General features: G+C 39.1%; 1 protein-coding gene across 1 annotated transcript in view; it reads left to right on the forward strand.

Moving 5' to 3' along the window:
- The window catches only part of LOC149074642 (uncharacterized), a 233,868-nt gene that overhangs the window by 185,369 nt on the left and 25,799 nt on the right, over positions 1-22,700 (forward strand). Inside the window, exons 11-12 of the mRNA XM_089247053.1 lie at positions 1,426-1,638; positions 10,631-10,744. Of these exons, the coding sequence (XP_089103179.1) occupies positions 1,426-1,638; positions 10,631-10,744 (327 nt within the window). The remainder of the gene's footprint in view (positions 1-1,425; positions 1,639-10,630; positions 10,745-22,700) is intronic.

Raw genomic sequence — 22,700 nt, forward strand, 5'->3', positions numbered from 1 at the left:
TCTTTTCAATAATGGTCTATGATATAAGATATTATGATCTCATAGTGCTTCTTTGTATATTGACTCTGGGATACCAATCGGGATTTTTATACACGAACAGTAAAACTTTATATAGATGAAGTTGACGTATATTAAATCAGATTAATGATGGATGCTCTATTATGTGAAGAACTGTTGGTTTGCAGAACATCACGTCGAAAACAGTCATAAAGATGATTTATAGTATAGATTGAATTTTTATATGTTCCCCAAACTTGTAATCCATATAAAATATGTGGGAACACCCATGCAAAAAAACACTTCTTTCAGACTTTAGCATGAGATAGCCTTCAATTTAAATATTGCTGTAATTGCTCTTATTTTATTGACAATTTGATCAGTATGATCTTTCCATTTTAGGTTAGCTGAAATAATAATTCCAAGATATTTATAATGCAATACTCTTTCAATGTACCAACAGTTACATATAGTATTAGAGGGAAAGTCATTACATTTTCAATAAATTTCATTAAATTTGTCTTTATTTGAGTTTGTTAAGTTGAAAAGAAGCTATTTAGTTTTGTTAGCATTCAGCCTAAGTCAAACATTTCAAATTCTTTTATTTATTGTATGGACATCCTTTTCCCAACCCAAATTTTTTATCAACTCTTCAGTTGTTTCAGTGGAGGAAACCAGAACTGTGTGTGTGCCATCTGCGAATGAAACAAGTTGAGTGGAAATATTGATATTAATGTAAAGAGAAAAATATTGGGCCCTGAACCGGTCCCTGAGGTACACCTGTATCTATTGCCCTTACCTGACTATTGCCTATTTTAATGGTCTGTCTTCTATTTGTTATAAAAGATCTGAACCAATTGAATGGGAGCCCTATTTGTTATAAAAGATCTGAACCAATTGAATGGGAGCCCTATTTGTTATAAAAGATCTGAACCAATTGAATGGGAGCCCTATTTGTTATAAAAGATCTGAACTAATTGGGGGCGGGAGCCCTCTTACTCCAATGTTTTTAGTTTTTCCAATAAGATATCAGTTTGCTGTGTTACACTTTATTAATATCTATGCATACAGCTGTTACTTTTTTGTTGTGGTACTCTTTTTTTTCCTACATAATTATTTTTTTCATTTTTATCTTTTTAGTACTGCAATTTTCTAAAACAAAATTCAAACTTGAAACATTGTTATTCAAAGCAGATAATTCTTTATTTCCTTAACAGAAAAATATGTACTTTTTGAGTGTTACTGTATATACATACAGGATAAAACCTTGAAATGCATTACTGATTAAAAGTCAAAATTTCTGTTTAAAGTCGAGAAATAAAAAATTAATGAAAACAGTTGTTTTATGAAAATCTTGTGGTATAACTTTTGTCCATTTGCTATGATATTTTTAATTTTTGTTTTGTTTATTTCTCTCTCTCAACGTAGAAGCTGGATCGACTTTAGAATTTCGAAAAGGACTCACTTCTAAAGCTGATGTGGTGAAATTTCATCAGTGCAGACAATCAGAAAATTGTAGCTTAGAGTTGGAGAATTCAGAAGTTATGGTGCAAGCTGAAAGTGGCTTTTATATTCGCTTCCGTGGTTATTTGAAAACAGATTCATATTTGCTTATAAATTATTATAAATTTCAAGAAGACAGTGAGTAATATTGTTTTTTATGTAACTTTTTGATTATTTACAGATAAAAATAGTCCTTGTTTGGACATTCAGTGTTTTGTTGGGACTACGGCTTCTTGAAACCTCAGATTGACTTGTCCATTATCTTTGAGCAATGTCAGGGAACAGCGATTGGCTGTACGAGATATAGTGAAAACTGGCTGTTTATATAAAGGTAGATTTTTTTGGAACATTTTTCATCTCTGCCTCTATTGGGACACAAACCAGAGTACCTTATATGTCGGATGAGGGCTTTATCAACTAGGCTATAGAAACAGAATATTTCTTCCTTGCAATGTATATATACTGGATGGTGACAGCAATCAGCGAATGGCTTGTAAATGACAGATAATTCAAACTCCTATTTCATTTTAAAGGTATCTTTCTATTCTGGGGAAATTCACAACAAGCAAAGGTAAGCTATTGCATGCATTTACAACCTTATTCAGAGATGCCGCTGTACTCTAATTTACCTGGGACCCAGGTTATTCGAAAAATAAGTCTTTTTGAGTGAAAGTGGATCCCTCTCAAAAAAAAAAAATTATCTTGAAAAAAATTATGCCCCCCATAATTCACTGGTATCTTTATGAATTTTCTTCCAGCATGCCCCAGGCCTTTAGGTCTTTGATCACCTGCTTATATTTCTTCGTTGAGACTGAGCGGTGGGGCCCGGTTCTGGGTAGGAGAAGAAGGTACCCGGGAATCAAGTTATTCATTTCTAATAACATGTTCTATCCAAAGGTCCATTTACTTTCATTGTCTACTAGTAGGAAAAACTTGCAAAGAAGCTCATTAGCACTGAGAATTAACATGTGGAATTTTGCACATGTAACAAATGTATCTAAAACAAATGTACAGTTGATCCTACTTATAACGTTTCTCCCATTTAGAACTTTTTCTACTTGGTACAACTTATTTTCATGTCCTAACACTAAGTAATTCTCATTAAGATTTCCTGTTTAAAGTGTTTTCCTATTTACAACGGTTTTTGAAAAACGTTATAAGCAGGATCCATTTTAATTAACAGTTGGAGGAACACATATATTTACTAATAAATCAATCTATAAATCCCCTTCTGATTGATGTTGCATTTCGATAAAAAAATCTTAGCACTTTCAATATCTTTTGGTCAAATTTAAAGCAAATTAGATTCTCTCCTGTCTCAGACACTTATCTTCTGATTCCCTATTCATATTTTGGTTTTCCTCGTAAAATTTTATTTTCCCTCCCTGATGGCCCACCCCTCTGATCTGTTGCCATTTAACTGCCATATATTTCCACACCTTAATATGGGAGATATGTCAGATTTGTGTTGCAGAAACTTAACAGTGTGCTTATGTGTGTGTGTTTTGTGTTCAGTAGGTGGTGCCATCTATCTAGCGCAACAACTAGATACTTTCTCAAACGGGGCAAGCACACATTTTGGCACACCCATTGTAATGTAGAAGAAGCAGTAATAAAGGGTGAATTTGGTGCTCCCTCTAGTCGGGAGCTCGGGATACTAGACCCCCTGTCCCTCCCAGTTGCGGCCCTGCATTTATCCTCCAGACTGGTAATGCGTGCATTTGAAGTTTAATGTATACATATTTGTGTTGTAAGTCTGTGTGGTCACTGTGGCAACCACGAGTTTTTTTCAAAGGAGTGTTTTTTGCCAACTTAAAATGTGAAAACCTTAGAAAGTCACATTTTTTACCGATTATAATTGCGCAATCATGGGTTCCAAACCTGGATTTTCACCAAAAGCAAAATTGGGGGGGGGGTCCATAAGGGGCCTCTTCCCCCCCCCCCCAGACCAAATATTAAAAATATTTTTGCAGAGAATTAAAATATTGTAATAAAATAACTTCTTTTATACTATTTGTTAATTTAAAATTGTTTTCGAATGTTAGCAGAGCCGTCTTAAGAGCATCATGGGCCCCCGAACCAAGTGATTTTTCTGAGGCCCTACCTGGTAAAATATAGAAAATTTTAGCCATATCTCATTTTTGTGAGGTCCTCTTTTCTTGAGGCTCCCGGGCTGTGCCTAAGTGGGCCCATGCATTAAGACTGCACTGAGTATTAGCGACACAAACGTTCTGCGACGAATTAGATCCTTGTGCCTCTCCAAAATCCAATTCTGCATACACACCCATGATTTTCACTATGCGAAACAGTGATTACCACGGGTGTGGGTCATAATCCCGACAGACGAAATCCCGACACGGTCAGAATCCCGACAGGTCAAAAGCTGAGATTTTTCATACTTTTAGGCCCCCACTATAGTGAATTTGTAGAGTGAAAATCAAAAAATGATAAGAATCGTCCTGAGCCCTGTTGGCCTCACCCTGTGGGGGAACCCCCCGTTAATGTCATTATCAGTGAATCCGTAAGCGAATGCAGCTTCATTCTCTGGGAAAACCCCAGATGTGCTACAAAAAGTAATAGAATTAATTTTCTTAATATCCATTTATTTTAAAATTTTTGCTTACTGAAAACAGTTTTTTTCGAAGACGGTCATTTTTTGATCCATGTCAAGCTTACGGGTTTCAGGACTGAATTAAAAAAAAGAGAGATAACAAAGGCTAGAAAACGATGATTCATCTTATTGGATGGCTTGTGCTTTATTGCGCGTTACCAAGAAAACTGAAGGGTGTACATTTTTTTGCCTCTCTACACGAGCCCTTAGGCGCTAGGAGGTATGTTGCAGCGAAAAGGCAGCGTGACAGCCGAATTGCATGGAATCCCTGTAGAACCTTGATGGAATACAATTGACCCTCCTCCGGCTATGACTTCTTTATTTTTTCGACCTTACCAGCAGAAGAAATCTCAAGGTGGAACTTGGGGAACAAATTTTAGGGAAAGGAACTTTGAGAAAAAAAGGAAATTAATTAAAAAAATTAGGATTAATAAAGGAAAAAAGTGAGGTAACTGGAGTTATGTTTGCTTGAAGGCTCTTGGGAGGGGCGATCGCCCCTTCACCTATTGTTTAAAGGCTCTTGGGGGGGGGGGCGATCGCCCCCCCCCCCGGATCCGCCACTGTCACAGTGCCTCTTTCAAAGACATTGAGAAGTGTGCGGCCATCCAACATGATGCCTGCCCAGACCATTAAACCTCCTCCGCCATAATGGTCGATTTCGCGGACATTGGAGGGTAGGTAGCAGGTCCCTGGTTCTCTCCATATGAACGTACGGCGAGAATCGGTGCTTAGGCTGAACCGGGACTCGTCAGTGAAGAGAACGGTCGCCCATTGATCCATACTCCAATCTCTATGCACCATGACAAACGGATTCTCCTGTCCGTAGAAGTGAGCGGGACGCAAACAGCAGGTCTTCTTGCAAACAACCCCCTCTCATGAAGTCTTTTGGAAACAGTCATCCTTGATACACGGGTTCCTGTGGCTCCATACAAGTCACGAGAGAGCTGAGAAGCTGTAGCACTCCTGTTACGCCTCACTATAATCGACAAATGGTGATCTTCTCTGGCCATCATGGCTCTTGGACGACCTTGCCCAGGCTTTCTCTCGATGGATCCGGTATCCTGGAACTGTTTCCATAGGTTACACACTACTATGGGCGTTAAATTGAACTCTCTACAAATCTGGACGTGAGATTGGCCTGCTTCTAGCGTCCCCACAATTCGCCACCTCATTCCATCATCTAAACGTTGGTGGTTACTCATTTTTACTGTTACAATTTGAAATTAACCGATTGCTGCAAAATAACACCAAGAAATTAGCTGAGGTGTGCTAGCGAACGAAATGCGTCTCAACTTACGCGCGATTATAAAGCCTGTTTCTCTACTGGCTCTTCCTACACACACGTGTACGCTTACGTATTTGACGTACAAGATATGCATTTTTGTCTAGAAGCAGTGGTTTTACATTCAGTTCAGTTCTTTTCATGAAATTCGATAAAATATGCAAATTCTCTTAATTTATTTCACCAGTTTAGTTATCAGTTATCATACATAAAAATATTAGGCGTCAAAGACAATTTCTTAGTTGCCATGATGACCTAGTGCCTAGGATTTGTCCAGCCCTGTATTTTTCCATCAGATTATTTTGAACAGAAATTTTTTGACAAAGAATTTTTAAATTTTTGAACCTAATTTTATAAATTATACTATTATGCAAGAAGACACTGCCTGAAATAAAAAAAATCATGTTTTTTTTCTCTCCAAAAAGCTTAACGATGTCTTTTCCGTCACTTAGAAATAAAATTTAAGTTGACTGAATTTAGTACTGATAAAAGGATACAAAAATGCATAACAATAAACTTATATTTACTGCCTAAACAGAAACTTAATAAAGATCTTTCAGTTAAGAGAACATTTAGTTCATAAGTGAAGTTTAGATGTAACCGCTTACATGGCCAAAGATAACACAAAACACAGCGAGAGTTGCCACTCACAGTAAAAGTAAAAACAAGGAAAAATATATATGATGCGGTTCACGGTTAAGAAAGATCAAGTATAGATTTCATATTTACAACAATTCCCCTAAATCTATACATTCAACATATATGTAAAATAATGAAGACAAAGAAAGCACTTCAAATAATGTTCTTAAAGTTCACATATACCAATTAATTGACGAAGTCTTTCAAATCGAACTTTTGACAAAGGTTTTGTGAATATATCAGCTGCCTGATTTTCACTACTGCAGTACTGAACATCTAGTAATCCACTCTGAAACTTTTCTCGAACAAACTTATATCGCACATCTATATGCTTTGTTCTATTGTGAAATTCTGGATTCTTAATCAATCTTATGGCACTTTCATTGTCAACTTGTAAGACTGGCACAGTAATTGTCGTACACAGGTCTGAAAAAAGTCTGTGCAGCCAAGCGGCTTCTTTAGCTGCCTGACTTGCAGCGACAAATTCAGCTTCTGTAGTAGAGAGCGAAACACAATTCTGGCGCTTACTTGCCCAGGTGATGGCTTCTCCACTGTATTTGAAGACCATGTCAGAAGTAGCTTTTCTGGTAATTGCATTGCCAACATAATCAGCATCACTGAAGGCTTCCCATTTATTTCGAACACTTGCTTTGAATAAAATAACCAATTTTGATGTTCCTTTCAAGTACCTTAACACTCTATTGATCCGACCCCAATGCACTTTTGTTGGCTTGTCTAAGACTTGAGACAACACACTTATCACATAGGCAATATCTGGACGAGTCACTATACACAGGTACATCAGGCTTCCTACTGCTTTTCTATATGGCACGTCTTCATTTAATGCATCAGAATGTTCCTGCAAAGATACACTCTTATCTATAGGGATACATACAGGATTAGCAGTTAACATATTGAAGCAGTTCAAAACTTTATTGCAGTAATTTTCCTGGTGAATAAAAATAGAACCATCATCCAAACACTGGATCTGCATTCCCAGGAAGTATTTTGCGGGTTCAACCCTCACGCTAAATTCTTCTTTCAGTTTCATCAGAAACATTTCCAGTTGTTTTTCCTCCTTTGCAGCAATGATTCGATCATGAACATACAGTACCAAAAATAATGACTTATTCTCATTGACAAATAAACATGGATCGCTATCCATCTGTTTCAATCCACAACCCCGAAGGAAATCATTAAATCTATAATTCCAACATCTAGGGGCCTGTTTCAGTCCGTATATACTTTTCTGCAACTTGCAAACTCATCCGGATCCATCCTCAAATCCTTGGGGCTGCTTCATATAAATTTATTCGTTTAGCTCCCCATAAAGAAACTCACTTCTTACATCGAACTGAGCTAGTTTTAGCTGTTCGCTGGCTGCTATACTTAAAACAGTTCTGATTGTGTCCCAACAAACTACGGGACTAAATGTTTCATGAAAGTCTATTCCTGGTTGTTGGGAGAAACCTTTCACTACCAACCTTGCTTTGAAACGCTCTATTGTACCATCTGTATTTCTCTCAATTTTGTAGACCCAGCGATTCTCTATCACTTTTCTACCTTCTGGCAATTTTACCAACTTCCAGGTGTCACTTTCAGCAAGTGAATCCAGTTCTTCTTGCATTGCAATTTTCCAGTTATCAACATCATTCGAATTCAATGCTTCTCTGAGTGTTGTTGTTTCATCATCCTCTGCAAGCATAACAAAACCCTCAAATCTCGATGGTTTATGCAACTGAGACTGATCTCTCAAATTAACCCGACTTTCCTCAGCCCCAGTGCTTTTCTGACTTGGAATAGCTTCCCCTGTATCGTTACTGGTTTCTTCACAAGCATTTTCTGAAGAAAATTTTGGCAACTGGTTCATATATATCCTTTTTGACAATTCACACTTAAAAACAATGTCCCTAGTCAAGATGACCTCATCCTTATCTGGTAACCACACTCGATAACCATCTTTGTTACCACAGTATCCTACTAGGTAACCCTTCCCAGCCTTCTTGTCAAACTTTCTTCGCTTTTGTTTGGGAATATATACAAAGCATTCAGCACCAAAGACTCTCAAATGGTCAATTACTGGCGCTTTCTTGAACCACAATTCGAAGGGGACTTCCCTTCTTCAGGAGTAGGTCCTGTATGATTCAAAACATATGCAGCAATATTTACTGCCTCGCCCCATAATTTCTCTGGGAGTTCTTTAGCATGTAACATCGACCTTGCAGCTTCAACCAGAATTCTGTTTTTCCTTTCGATGGCCCCCATTCTGTTCAGGAGTGTAAGGCATCGATTTCCGATGAGCAAGACCCTCCTTCTGCACAAGTTTGTGGACATATGTGTTATTAAATTCCCCACCTCCATCAGTTAGCAGTTCTTTCAGGGTGCCGCTGTGGTGGTCGAGTGGTCATAATGACGGACTCGCATCGCGGGGATCCGGGTTCGAACCCCACCGTCACCGCAGTGGTGGTCGGCTGAAGTTGGTTTTCTGTGGTTCCCAACTTCGAGGCGCAAATGCGAGCCGATCTCCCCGTTAAAAAGTCTCGCCACAGAATGCAACAGTCCTACAACGATAAATCATTCAATCATAACACTTCACTCATAGTTAGAAAAACTGGTGGCAGATGGCAGCACTACACATAACAAGCATTACAGAGAAACAAAAAACTTCGTCAGGTTTCACTACATGTACACGCACATTCCCGCATGTACCGATTCGTTGGGGGTTCCGCGGGGGATGGGCAGGGTGCATGTGTGGTGTAGCAGTAGTAGGTAGGGCCTCCAAAAAATGGCTCGGGGATCCATGATGTTCTTGGGTCAGCCACCTCGTTGGGCACTTTGCCTTTTGTGGCGTTTTATTTGTATTTGTATTTAAATAGACTAGAAGGGGGGGCGACTTTCTAATAATAATTAATACTGAAAGTTTTAAAATTTTAAAAATAACGTTTTTTTGAAGTTTTTAATGCCCAAAATACCCAAGTTTTACAGATTATGGCCTCTGAAATTCACTAATAAACTTGAAACTATGTTGAAATTGGCATTTATGGCACGAAAATTTCAAAAAAGGCATTTTTACCAAAAAAGTTTGAAAATAGACAAAAAAGGGCATTTTGCCGGAACTTCCGGGCTCTAATACAAATAAATACAAATACAAATACAACGCCACAACAGGCAAATTGCCCAACGACGTGGCTGACTTAAGAACATCATGGATCCCCGAGCCATTTTTTTGGAGGCCCTACCTACTACTACTACACCACTACTGCACCCCACCCACACCCCCGCGGAACCCCCCCAACGAATCGGTACATGCGGTAATGTGCGTGTACATGTAGTGAAACCTGACGTGAAGTTTTGTTGTTTCTCTGTAATGCTTGTTATGTGTAGTGCTGCCATCTGCCACCAGTTTTTCTAACTATGAGTGAAGTGTTATGATTGAATGATTTATCGTTGTAGGACTGTTGCTCTCTGTGGCGAGACTTTTTAACGGGGAGATCGGCTCGCATTTGCGCCTTGAAGTTGGGAACCACAGAAAACCAACTTCAGCCGACCACCACTGTGGGGTTCGAACCCGGATCCTCGCATCGCGAGTCCGTCACTATAACCACTCGACCACCACAGCGGCCTGGTATGATTGGTATTGCTTTAGCAACACCAGCAAATATGTTCCCGCGTCCCTGTTTTTATGTGACACTATTTCAATCGAATACTTTGTTGTTAACGAAAAAAAATTGACCCTCGAGATTTTCATGTAATGATAATGATTTATATCTTTCAATTAAAATAATGATTTTTTGCATGAATCAAAAAAATAGAAAGAAATTGGTGAAAATTATTTCTCATTTTTCTCCAAGAAATCAGGGGAAAAACTGATTTTTTTATATACATTTAAACACTCAGCGATGTCATTGTGGCTAACCTACAATAGGTCTATTCATGTTGTTGAGGTATTGTTGCGATGGGAGGATCCCCAATCACCGAAAATCCGGCTACCTGCTGGTGAGAATGGGGGAAAGCATAGTCTTTCCTGAACAGGCTCTGCCCATTTTCAAAAAGGATTTATCTGAATACGCGTAACTGTAGAAGAGTTAATGGTATCAAAATACACACATTAATACGAGAAGCTGACTTTGATGCTCCTAGGACCACAATGCACACTTTGAGAACCACTGACTTAGATCACTATTATTTGGTATTGTTTTGAAATAAATGACACCTGAATATTAAGTAGGAAAACTCCAAGAAAATTTTATTACTTTATAATTACTAAGACTTATCTATTTCAGTTGCAAGAGAGGTATTCCCGAAACTATTGGACCAGTTTAATTACTAAGACTGTCAACCAGGGTTGTAACTATGATTTTTGTGTGGGTGGGGGCATTGTAATGGCATTTTTTTGTTCCCTCCTAAAGTTTACTGCCCCCTCTACTTCTTACCCTGCTGTCAAAAATTCATAGTGTCGAAATTCTTAATTTTGGTAACATTAATTCTATAAACGTCTTTTATTATTTTTATTGCATATACTATATTAAATTATATGTGTATGTATTTCTACGTATTTTTCATTTTTTCATAATATTGAATTTCCTTTGTATATTTAGATTGCAGCAAAAGTGATTTTATGTGTCATAATGGCAAGCGATGCATAAATACAGTTTTGGTGTGTGATGGATTCTACCATTGTTCTGATCAAAGTGATGAGAATGATTGCAAAGGTATTTTTCCTAACACATTATTTATTTCTTGCATCTTATATACATTACCGATTGTATTCTGCTTTTAAATTTGCTACCTATTCCGTATCACCACTACCAAACTGTACATGCACCTCATGCACATTCATCTGAAGAACTTCTAATGAATCGATACATGCAGGAAAATGTGCTGCATGTGTACCTGGTCCCACCATGCATACAGTCAATTCCTGATAAGTTGAACTCTGATAAGTCAAATTTTTTACTTGGCTCCTGAATGTTTTCTGTATTTTAGTTTTAAAATATTCCTTATGCTCGGTTTTCTTTCTATAAGTAGAAGTTTTCGGGAATGAGAGGAATTTAAAAAATAGCACTTAGCCTCTACCATTAAGAAACCACTGTTGTGTTCATAATGCAAAGTATTCCTTTCTCAACCCCCCCAAATTGATTTTCTTTCAAACTAAGTTGTTTTAGCCATCGTTAGCCAATGCTTCATGAAGAGTGAAGACAATGTTGAACAGTCTGTCTACCATCACAGAAAAGTCACAAAATTTGAGAAAAGGTCAAATTTTTTATGACTCAAGACTTTTTTCTCCCCTCTTAAAATCTAGACTTTCGAAAAACTGTGGCATTCAATATTTTTTTCTTCTCCCTCTGTTTCTTTTTTTTTTTTTTTTTTTTGCCCTTGGAGCTGGATTCATGGAGGAGTAGCAATAGAAAAGAACAATGTTGTCTGTGTAGCCAGTCTACATTGGGACACACATTATATGGCTGGGGAAAAGAAGTTATTTAGCTGGATGAACAAAAAAACTTCTCTTTGTTTGTCCCGACCGTTCACCATTGTAAGTAGTCAAACCTCTCTATCTCGAAACTGATGGACTTAAAAATATTTCAAAATAGTTTTTTCGAGAAATATTTTTTTTCAGTGAGAAAGGAAAAAATGGGAAAAAAATGCAATTGATTATAAACTAAAAAATACCATACTATATTTTATTAGGTACTGATGAAATTTATTGGTTAAGTGACACACAATCAATGTTCGTTCACACTATATGCTCAAACACACTAAAATTTTTTTTCAAGTTTTTTTTAGTAATGCCCTAATGTTCTGAATTTTATTTTTGAACCTTCTTCTGAGATTCGTTGAAATTTGAATGGTTCGCTATATCTGATTCTTTTGTCACTTAGATAATTGGTTTGAAACCTCTAGCTTCCTTGAAGCAATTTTGAATTACCTGTTGGCTGACTTTTTGCCATTGCAACGTTTATCTTGCATTTCCCAGTTCTTTAACATTTTTTCGCCCAGTAACCATTGAATGAATGACAACAATGAAAAAGACAAGATTTTGATTAATTATAAGCATTTATCCAATTATATATTAACTATTAATGTAACATTTTATCAACAATTATCACAGTTAGGCCTTTCTCTCAATATTACAACGAAACAATAAAAGGGATCAGTCTCACCGCCATGTCCAGGTTTTCACGTGCTAGTTCACATTGTCCGATAGACACTCCCAGGTGTCTACCTCACAGCAGAAGACTCCCAGACACCAGCTTCAGACGGGTTTAGTGTCTTCAAACACACGTTGAGATCACAGGTCAGCCGCTGCTCATGGAACTGAAGGCGAACGTCCACGGGTAGCCGGTCTGGCCACTAACCAATCCACAGGCGACAGGATCATGACGACGTTGAATCCTCACATGAAGTCAAGCGATGAGACGGCCAAGGTGCCCAAGGTACACTTCTGCAATTTTAACTCATTGTATTTGAGAGACGATCTAGCTCACACCTCAACAGGGCGTGACGCCTCAGTGATTAAGACAAGTCGTTAGTCGGAAGTAGTAGAATCGTTCGTAGTGGAGCACATCTCTATCTGGTTTTTATATGGGAGCTTTCCCCATAATGCCTCACGAAAGAACCAATCACAAGGTCGAAGGTGCGGCATTGAGCTTGTATCTAATTTGCACAATTTCATGAGAAAAAAGGAAATATTGTAAACATAATATTGAATCTGGCAACCAAACATAACAAATTGGCCGATCAGAGGACACACGATGCTGCCGATTGATCCTGGAGACAAAAAGGTAAAACAAACTAAAATATATAAAAATGATTAGTATAAGGACGATTTCCGCGGGGGCGTAATGGTAATGTTACACTCTCAACCCATGTATATACTTGTTTTATTTTTCCCTGTATTTACCGCATTTTTAATTGTTCACATCTAGATTACATTCTTCGCAACGCATAAAAACACGTCATGGATAACAATTCCGAGCCGCAAATCAATCGCGTTGCCATTAAGCTTCCCCCATTTTGGAAGACGAACTCCACATTGTGGTTTATGCAAATAGAGGCCCAATTTTCCTTGGCCAAAATCACCGTAGGTGCCACAAAATTTCATCACGCAGTATCAGCTATGGAATCTGATTTCCTCAATTTGGCAAGCGACATCATTATCAACCATCCTGAAGTTGACAAGTACGATGCCTTAAAGAAGCGTCTCATTGAATTGCATTCAGAAAGTGATTCTTCCAAAATATGAACCCTCCTTCAAGGCTTGGTGATCTGCGTCCATCACAACTTCTCACACAGATGCGATCACTTGCCAGAGACTCCATTGGTGAACCACTCCTGAAGTTGCTGTGGTTGTCCCGACTCCCAAAAAAACACTCAAAGTATTCTGGCTGCCTTAAACGAAAATCTAACCCAACTTCTCCGCTGTTGCAGACAAGATCAATTATCTTACCTTTCCACCCTATTTAGATGCCGCTAGAGTGGAATCCTCCAAAATGCACTTGGAAAAACAAATTGAGCAGCTGACCAGGCAAGTGAGCAAACTTTCAGCTACTGTCCACGGTCCCGCTCACATACACGTTTCTCGTATCGGCGACAGCACAGTCATTCCTGCAATCGCCAATACAAACCCGCTGCAAATAACTTGTGTTTCTATCACACTAATTTCAGCGAAAAGGCTAAAAAGTGTGCATTCCCTTGTGCATACACAGGAAACTAAGCAGGCGATCGCTAGACGGCCATGACCATGATTGCTGTATCAGCCGAATCATCTTGGCTGACTGTAAGAATCGAGTAAACTTTCTCATCGATACAGGTGGTGACATTTTGTTACTCCCAAAAACCCACTGCCCACAAGAAAAAACCAATGCTGGTTTAGTCTGTGCTACAAATGCAGGGACGCCGGAAGTCAAAAATAATTGGTGTTGCTCAAAGTATGAGTCACTTCTCTGTACAGGCCAGGCCACGATATTTACATATATTTTCCACTGACCATACGTCCTTTTTTGAAGTAGTCTTTTTTTTCTCAAATCTATTTGATTGCAGCGATAACCCGTTCTTCAACCTACTTTTGCAGTAGTTGTAAGATTTTTACCACAGTAAAATGTAACAAACCTATGCAGGAGGGGGTATAGGGGTACCATGTCTGCCCCAAGAAGACCAGTGCCTTCTTAACGCATGGGCCCACCCGGGCAAATCACAAAAATGAGACTCAGTTAAAATTTTCGAAAATTTGCCAGGTGGGATCTCAGAAAAATTACTTGGCCAGGAGCCCATGACGCTCTAAAGACAGCCCTGCCCAAGACAATCAAAAATTAAAATTATTTTTTTTCTATAAATTAAAATATATAAAGAAAATACTTTTATATATGCTATATTTTTCAATTTCTGTTAATTTAAAATGTCTCTGGGACGCCATCTTAAGAGCATCGTGGGCCCTCGGATCAAGTGATTTTTCTGAGGTCCTACCAAACAAATTTTCGAAAATTTCAACCGTATCTCATTCTTGTGAGGCTCTTTTTCTCCTGAGGCCCCCAGGCCGCACCCATGCCTTAAGACGGCACTGCCTGTGCCCCTTCATAATATTCACATCAAACTGTGAAATTCTATTACAAACTGATAAAGTGGTAGAAAATGGGTTTTAATCATCAATCAATGATGGATTTGATCATCAGTTCTTTAAAACCATGCTAACAGGGCTCCCGGGCCAAGTGGTTTTTCTGAGAACCTACCAGGTAAATTACAGAAAATTTCAACCAAATCTAATTTTTGTGAGGCCCCTCTTCTCTCGAGGCCTCCGGGCCCTGCCCGGGTAGGCCCATGCGTTAAGAGGGCACTGCATGCTAATGCGTATTCTGAAATTGAATAATTCTATCATATGTATTTTAGTTTTTTTGGGTTGGATTGGATTTTTGATGATTTAGTTGGATTCGCGTTTCAAGTTCTCCGATAATTTAAATTGACAACCATCACCACACAGTAATGTTGCTGGTCATTTGAGTATAGTGTTTCAGAATATTGGGGAAGCTTACATTGAAAACAGAAAATACATAATGCAGGGGTTCTCGAACTGTGTGCCACGGCACCCTGCAAAGGTTTTTCGAAGAGACTCTTTGTTAAACTGCTCTGTGGAGAGCCGCGGATAAACGTTGATTAGAGAAAAAGGTGCTGCGGGTGGGAAAAGTTTGAGAATCCCTGACATATATAAGTGTAAAAGATGCCCCACACATCCTCCAATGCTGCCTGCGCTAGGATCTTTTATAGGCCCCCAGGCCAAGGGATTTTTTCTGAGGCCCCATTAGGCAAATTATCGAAAGTTTCAACCAGATCTAATTTGTGCGAGACTCCGAGCCGTGCCTGGGTGGGCCCATTCTTTTTGACGACACTCCCGTCCTTACCTAGGGGCCCGGTGCGTCTCAACAGTTGCAGACACGAAAAATATTTGCCCGATTTTATATATTTGGTGGGGGGGGGGGGAAGGAATCTGCATCCATTATTTCAAAATATACAAGAATGCTGTGAAATATCCATACATAAAATGTTAAATACACAATTCAATAAATTAATACAAAAACTGGCAAAAACTCAGCACTGAGGGTAATTTTAAACTAATGAGAGAAAAAAAAATCCTGAAACTGATAAAAAATTTGGGACTTGGATCAAAAATAATTCCAGCACCAATAAAAATTCAGAATTTACGGGGATGGGGGGGGGGAATTTAAGAATTGTTGAAACTTCAGAATTAATGCAAGAAGTAATTTCAGAATTCATGAAAGAATCCAATAGTTCCCCACAAAGCACGGTTTCCAGTGCGACCGCTCCTGTCGCACACTCCTAAGAGCGGCTCTCACTTTCACGGCGGAAATTGCTTTTTCTCATTTCTCTTTGACAGCCTCAACCGTTTTCTCCACTGAAAGCAAAGCAAGAATTGTGGAACGAGGGAGGGGGTGAGACCAAGGTTGAGAGGTGCTTGGCTAGTCAGTGAATATCTGTTGTTTAAATTTTGTTATCTGGGCTATGCCCTCGTATCCCGTAGGCTGGGATTTCTGGCGGGTCCAAGTAGGAGGTGGATTTAAGGACGGACGCACAAGGCGCACACCCTGGGCCGCATAAAACCCAAACATTACACTTTTTTTTCTAATTTAATGGGTCCAGTATTTACTTTTGTCGCATCCCCCAAGCAAAACTTTTCACGGGCTCTTCTGTACTTAATTTACAGCTTGAAAAACCCCAAAAAATTATGGTAATTGTTCCAGGTCCGTTCCCATGTCAGCCCTTCCCTTGTGGGGTCAAATGCCGAACGTTGAAATTGGTTAATGATGTCTGCACAACAACTTTACCGAATTTAAGAGAAGAGTTTAACTACTCCACACCATAGGAAGTCCAGCAGTACAACAGAAAGGTTTTTTTCCCCTTCATATGGTAGGTATACTACATATCTATTCAAGGAACAGCCAGGCTGCACACCAATTGTATGCTATCATCGGCTCTCTTTTTCGCTGAGTAGTAAAAAGACAGCTAAAATATTGTTAATTGAATTCATGTGTTGAATGGGTCTGCAAAACAATTTTTTCTTGTCCCTATAGAAATATTTGGTTCCAAGGAAAAAAAGAAGCTACTGTTTGCAATTCCCATTTCCTGTGGTGCCCGCGGGCATCGGTGCCAGCTTTGATTTTGAACAATACAACGCAAATCACACGGGTATATGAATACAAGAAATGTGGGAAGAAGATGACAACGACATTTGGTTAATGGTGTCCTTTTTTAAGCAAAATTCTGTTTTGTCAACCCTAGGGGATAATGAGCAAGCCAGACGTCTGGAAAAGTGTGCAGACTTCTCAAACATGAATTCATTGGTAACTTATGGCCCGAAATAGGGCCAGGCATAGCCTAAAAATGCAGATTCTGGTTCTGTGAATTCATGGGTTCTCCGTGGGTGGGGGGATTGGTGGCTTTTACCGTTGGCAGTATGGAAAGTAATGAAAAAAACATGCAAATAAAATAAATATCGTGATTTAGCTAAAATACTTTTTTTCAATTACGTACTTAAAAAAATTTCCTCCACTTTTCCATTGTACAACATGATGTATAATTTGTGTATGTGTGTATGTCCAGAAAAGAGATGCACGAGACATTTTTGTCTCAATTTTCATGGTGCATGCAATCAGTGTGTGATCTCGTTTATCGAATCATTTTTTCTTTCATGCACAAGAATAATTGTTGAGATTTGTCTTCTGTAAATATAGAATGCTGAAATGATTATTCACATGCGTTCTGAAAGTAGTAGCGGAGGGGGTTTCCTGGTGTTTTCAACGATAACTTCATGTTCATTGGCGTACGCGGTGGGAGGGGGTTCTAACCCCCTTGAGCCAAAATTGCAGTGTTATTTTGCAGGAAAAAACGTAAACCACCTCCCCCAAAAGGGAAAAAAATCTGAAACCTCCCCCTCGAGAAAATTTTGCGTACGCCTATGTTCATGGTGGTAATCAAAACGTTGTGTATCTTTTCTTTTTATTTGCAGTCATTTATGTTTTTTTTTCTTCACAAATTCTCCCTCACACTGTCAGAAGTCATGAAAAATAGAAAAACAAAAGTCGAACCATTTCTCCTTCGTCTCTGAATCTCTATATATACAGCATCTCATTTGACTAGGATGTTTTTTTAAATACATGTTTCTGTGTCTGTGTGTATTTGTTTATTTATACTTATGTTGAGCTTTGAATTTTGGTAATAGCTCTGGAATAAACGATTCTGTAATAGGATTTTTTCTATGAGACGATTGATGTTTTTATCCCTTTACATGGCATAATAGCAATAAGCTTCCTTATGATTTTCAGCAGTAAATGTGTATAAATTAATGAAAAAGTAATGGGTATAGAGCGGGGGCGGAGATACGGGGTGGCAATGCCAACCCCCCCCCCCCAGCGTTAAAGGTGGAGTCGACTAATCTAATGTATATATTTATATAGGAATTGACATCATTATGACCGTAACCCCCCCCCCCAAGACTTCCAAGTCTATCTTCGCCTATGGTATAGAGCAACTTTTTCAAAGTGTGTGTCACTGTTTCCAGGGGCATCGCCAACCTTTATGTGAGGTGTCACGTCGAGCTTGAGATATTGATCTGTGCACCTATTTATGTTTTGAAGAAGTTACGGGAAAATATCTATTAATCTATCCTGAACAGCCGCTGATGAATCATGAATTAGACAAGGGAGCAGTGGTTGACAAAAGTTTGTGAACCATTGGAATAGATTGGAAAAGTGTTCCACTGAGAGGGATTAACTTTACAAAATATTTGGGCTTGTCAATGCTAAAATAAGAAGGCAAGATATCTTGTTAATGCCACTCAAAGGATTGAGATCCATCTGAAATCAGCGATGAAACGTACTGTCTCAAGTCTATTGCTGTGACTACCGTTGTGGTATTCAGATTCTATGATGCTCATTTTATTCTCATGCTTAATGAATATACAGGGTATATGGGGAAAGTCCCTTGGACCTGAAATGACTTGCAAACAAAAAAAGCTACAGCTATGCAACTCCTTACACGGAAAGGGTATTTCTTCAAAAATTTTAATTTTAAAAAAAAAGCTCTTTCAGTGCAATATTTGAGCTATGTTCAAATGGTGATTGGTATTGCTGAGCAATACCATTTAAATGATTGCTATTGCTTTAGCAACACGAGCAAATATGTTCCGGCGTCCCTGTACAAATGGCACCAAGTTGCTTACTCCTAACCTATATTTATGTTATGCATTTACCTGGTCATTTGTAGTAGTTGATGCCGAACATCCTATTATAGGCATTGATTTCCTTTCATTATGTCAAAAACAGTTGCCTCATCAATAAAGAGACCAATATCTCTTCATATGGTAAAACCGCTGACTTCAGCTCATCTAGCTCCAGTGTCACTATTCTTTTTGAAGTTTCCGACTTCAACCAAATACTTCTGAAATATCCAGAAATCACAAGCCCTTCTCTTGTATCTGATAAGGCAGAGAATACCACAGTATTCCACCATATTGAAACAAGGCGGGGGGGGGGGCAGTATTTTCTAAGCCGAGACGCTTATCTACTGAATTAATGACTAGCATGAAAGGGGTTTGAATTCATGATGACACAAGGTATCATTAGACCCTCTAGAAGTGCTTGGGCTGTCCCCTTGCGAATGGAGACCCTGTGGAGATTTCCACCAATTGAATGCCATCACAGTACCAGGCCGCTATCCAGTCCCTCACATCCAGGACTGCACTGAACTATTCCACAGCAAAACCATCTTCTCAACCTTGGACCTGACACGTTTATACTATCAAATTCCAGTGCACCCAGATGATATCCAAAAATCAGCTGTCGCAACTCCTCTTGGATTGTTTGAGTTCGTCATTGTCATTTGGCCTCTGCAATTCTGGTCAGACTTTCCAAAGCTACATTCATCAAGTGTTCGACTTCCTTCACCAGGGTTGGACTTCCGTGTTCCATACTTCGATGATATTCTCATCGCTTTCACCAATGATGAAGAACATACACACCATCTCCATCAGGTCTTTGACCGTTTGAAACAACATGGCTTCAAATTGAATCCAGCCAAGTGTGTTCTTGGTAAGAGTGCAATCAGATTTTTAGGTTGCCTCATTACCCTGCAAAGTGTGAAACCACTACCAGAGAAAATACAAAACATCACAGACTTTCCAACCCCAAAAACCATCGTTAAACTCAGGCGTGTTTTAGCCATAATCAATTTTTATTGACGTTTCCTTCCAAATTCTGCAACTGAATGAATTCCTGAAGGATTAAAAAAAAAACTATAAACGTCTTGTCCTGTGGACCCCAGAGTCTCTTGATAACTTTAAGAAATGCAAAGCAGACTTATCCCAAGCGACGACTCTTGTATTCCAGGTCCCTACACAACAAAACTCTGTAATGGTTGATGCCATCGGAGCAGTTCTTCATACTCACACTCGCAAAAAGGATGGTCCTAAGCCATTCGAATTTATTTCAAGAAAGCTATGTCCCGCGGAGCCAGTGGCACTGTGAGTGCTCGAGCACCCACGGAAGTTTGTAAAACGGGTCCGAGCACCCACAGAATTGATTCAAAAATCGAAATTTCCTACATGAATCTCAAGACCGGCACCCACAGGTTCCTACGCCCCTGCACGTAGCGCAAATACAGAACTTATGATAGGGAGCTCCTTGCGATTTACGCTTCTATCAAATACTTCCGCCATAGCCCCAAGGGCTTCCAAATGTTCAGAATGGCTGACCTATACTACGAACGCAGCAACTAAATAGGTACTTGGTCAGCACGGGGCAAGCACACATTTTCGCGGCGCCTCATAATGTTGAAGGAGAGGTTAAAGAGTGGAATTTGCGCCCCCTCTAGTCCGGCGCCCCAGATCCACCTACACCCCCCTAGTTGTGGCCCGGCCTCCAAGGATCCCTAATTAAGAACAGTTGATTTTAAACCTTCGGTTCACTTGTTTAGACGTATTGCTTGTTAGTTCCACTTTTTATCCATATCTCTGGCAGCGCCGTCTTAAGAGCATCGTGAGCGCCCGGGCCAAGTGATTTTTTTGAGGCCCTACCTGGCAAATTCCGAAAATATCAAACAGTTGTAATTTTTGTGAGGCCGCTGTTCTGTTGAGGCTCCCGGGCCGTGTCCGATTGGGCCCATGCGTTGGGCCCAATCGGACTGATCTGAGGTCACCAACACTGATCTGAGGTCAATCAGCGAAAAAATTTAAAATTGGTGACTCACAAGATGGGATTTTTGATTGGTTTCTAGATTAAAAATTTTCCTCCCCCCGTTCAATAAAATTATGATGTAAAAAATAAAACACAATAATAGAATTCGTGCCCCCTCCACCCTTCTTAGCCCTCTAAATATTGGGCCACGCATCGAGTAATTGTTATTGCCTCGAGCTGGAGCCCTGTCAACACCACCCTTGGGAGAAGGGGGCGGGCATGGCATCCATCCCAAGAAAGTAGTGAGATGAGCAGGCCTAGACATAATATGAGTTCCCAAAAATCCTCCTAAAACAGTCGTTCTAAACCTTTTCAAACTGTGACCCGATGAATCTAATTTCTATGAGTCTACGGCCCGGTCTGCAATAATTTACTCGTTCATAAGGTAATAAATAATTAATAAATAACCAATTACTTTTTAATTCAGTGCAAATTAATTAATTAAAAGCATTCACACAAACAAATTGATTAATTAATTTAAACACTTTTAAGAGATTAATTAATTTAAAACCCTTTTAATGAACTTATGAGTTGAATTCATTATTATCTTACGGTTTTAACGAACTGTTAGAACGTTTTTCCTTTTTGGTGCTGTATTAATAACGTACAGAAGTCAAAATAGGTATGTATGAACGAAGTGCGTTTCATCAGCAACTGCAAACATCATCATTGGAAAATATAATTGATCACAAAATTAATCGAAAGGTCTTAAATTATTCTATGAAATTCAATATTTGCATAGTTTTCATTCACAGTTGGGAAATGAAAATCTTGCCATACATTTAAATATATTTGTGCTGACTTACATTGACGTAACACGTATTTATTAGCACGTTTTGTTAATAATTTAGTGTAAATTATATTTTATGACCGAATTTTGTATTTTGTTAACCAGAAAAAAAGTAACGATATAAAAAAATTCTACATTGTAACTCGCCATAAAAGTCAGCTGAAGAGCAGGAGATTGTTTCGTTTAGGTGTATTCACGATAGATGCTCATGTAAATTGCATAACTTTGTAAATTTCAAGCGATTTTTCTACTCTAAAATTTGAAAACTTTTCTCTAAATTCTTATCAAAAATTTATATTTGTGAACCTATCATTTGAATAAATGAACAATACTACACTGGGAAAAAAGCACAACGGAAACTTGCAACGTAATTCACTGCATGCGAAGAAAACTGTACGGTACATCACCACTCATGTGCACCTTGATGACCGATTCAAAACAATATATTCAGCTGGTACTTCACTGATTAGTCGCTCACATTTGCCATGCACGTGTCATTTTCCTTGTTCATTTCTGAGAACAGGTTAATAAGTCCTCCATTGTTATAATTGGACTGCTAGAGATTTTTAGGTGTTTTGCGTCTGGTCGTCAAAATCTTCCCTACTGACACATACATACATTCCACACAAAACATGCACGTCTTTTTCTTCATACGAGTCCCCCAATGGTTCCTATTTTGAGGGCAGCAGATGTCTGCAAACAGATAGGCCCTGCCATAAATTTTTCTCGATTTGGATTTGGCGGATGGTCATAAATATCGGAAATTCCCAATCACTCACCAGTTTTTCTACTTTGAAGTTATGCGGCTTGGCCTCTGGCGAGTAGCACAAATGTAAAAGACATGTCTGGATCCCCTGTCTTATTGATGCACCCACTGTATCCCTGGGGCAAAGCAAGAATGCCTCCACACAACCGAAAATTTAGAGAAAGAGAGGTGGGGGGGGGGGGAAATGCCTCTTTATCGGCGAGATATATCGACAAGCAATAATTTCGGGGGGGGGGGAAATTGAATATGCACAGACGGCAAACGTGGATTTTTCATTCTTCCCTTATTCCATCATGGCCCTCACAAGGATTGAGCTGACAGGACTCCAGCCCTGGGGCCTGGGACGATTCGCATCATTTATTTTTCACGCTATA

This window comes from Pholcus phalangioides, unplaced genomic scaffold (genome assembly GCF_987345545.1).
Source record: "Pholcus phalangioides strain wild (caught in Gottingen) unplaced genomic scaffold, Ppha-v1.0 ptg000017l_1, whole genome shotgun sequence".
Classification (NCBI taxonomy): domain Eukaryota; kingdom Metazoa; phylum Arthropoda; class Arachnida; order Araneae; family Pholcidae; genus Pholcus; species Pholcus phalangioides.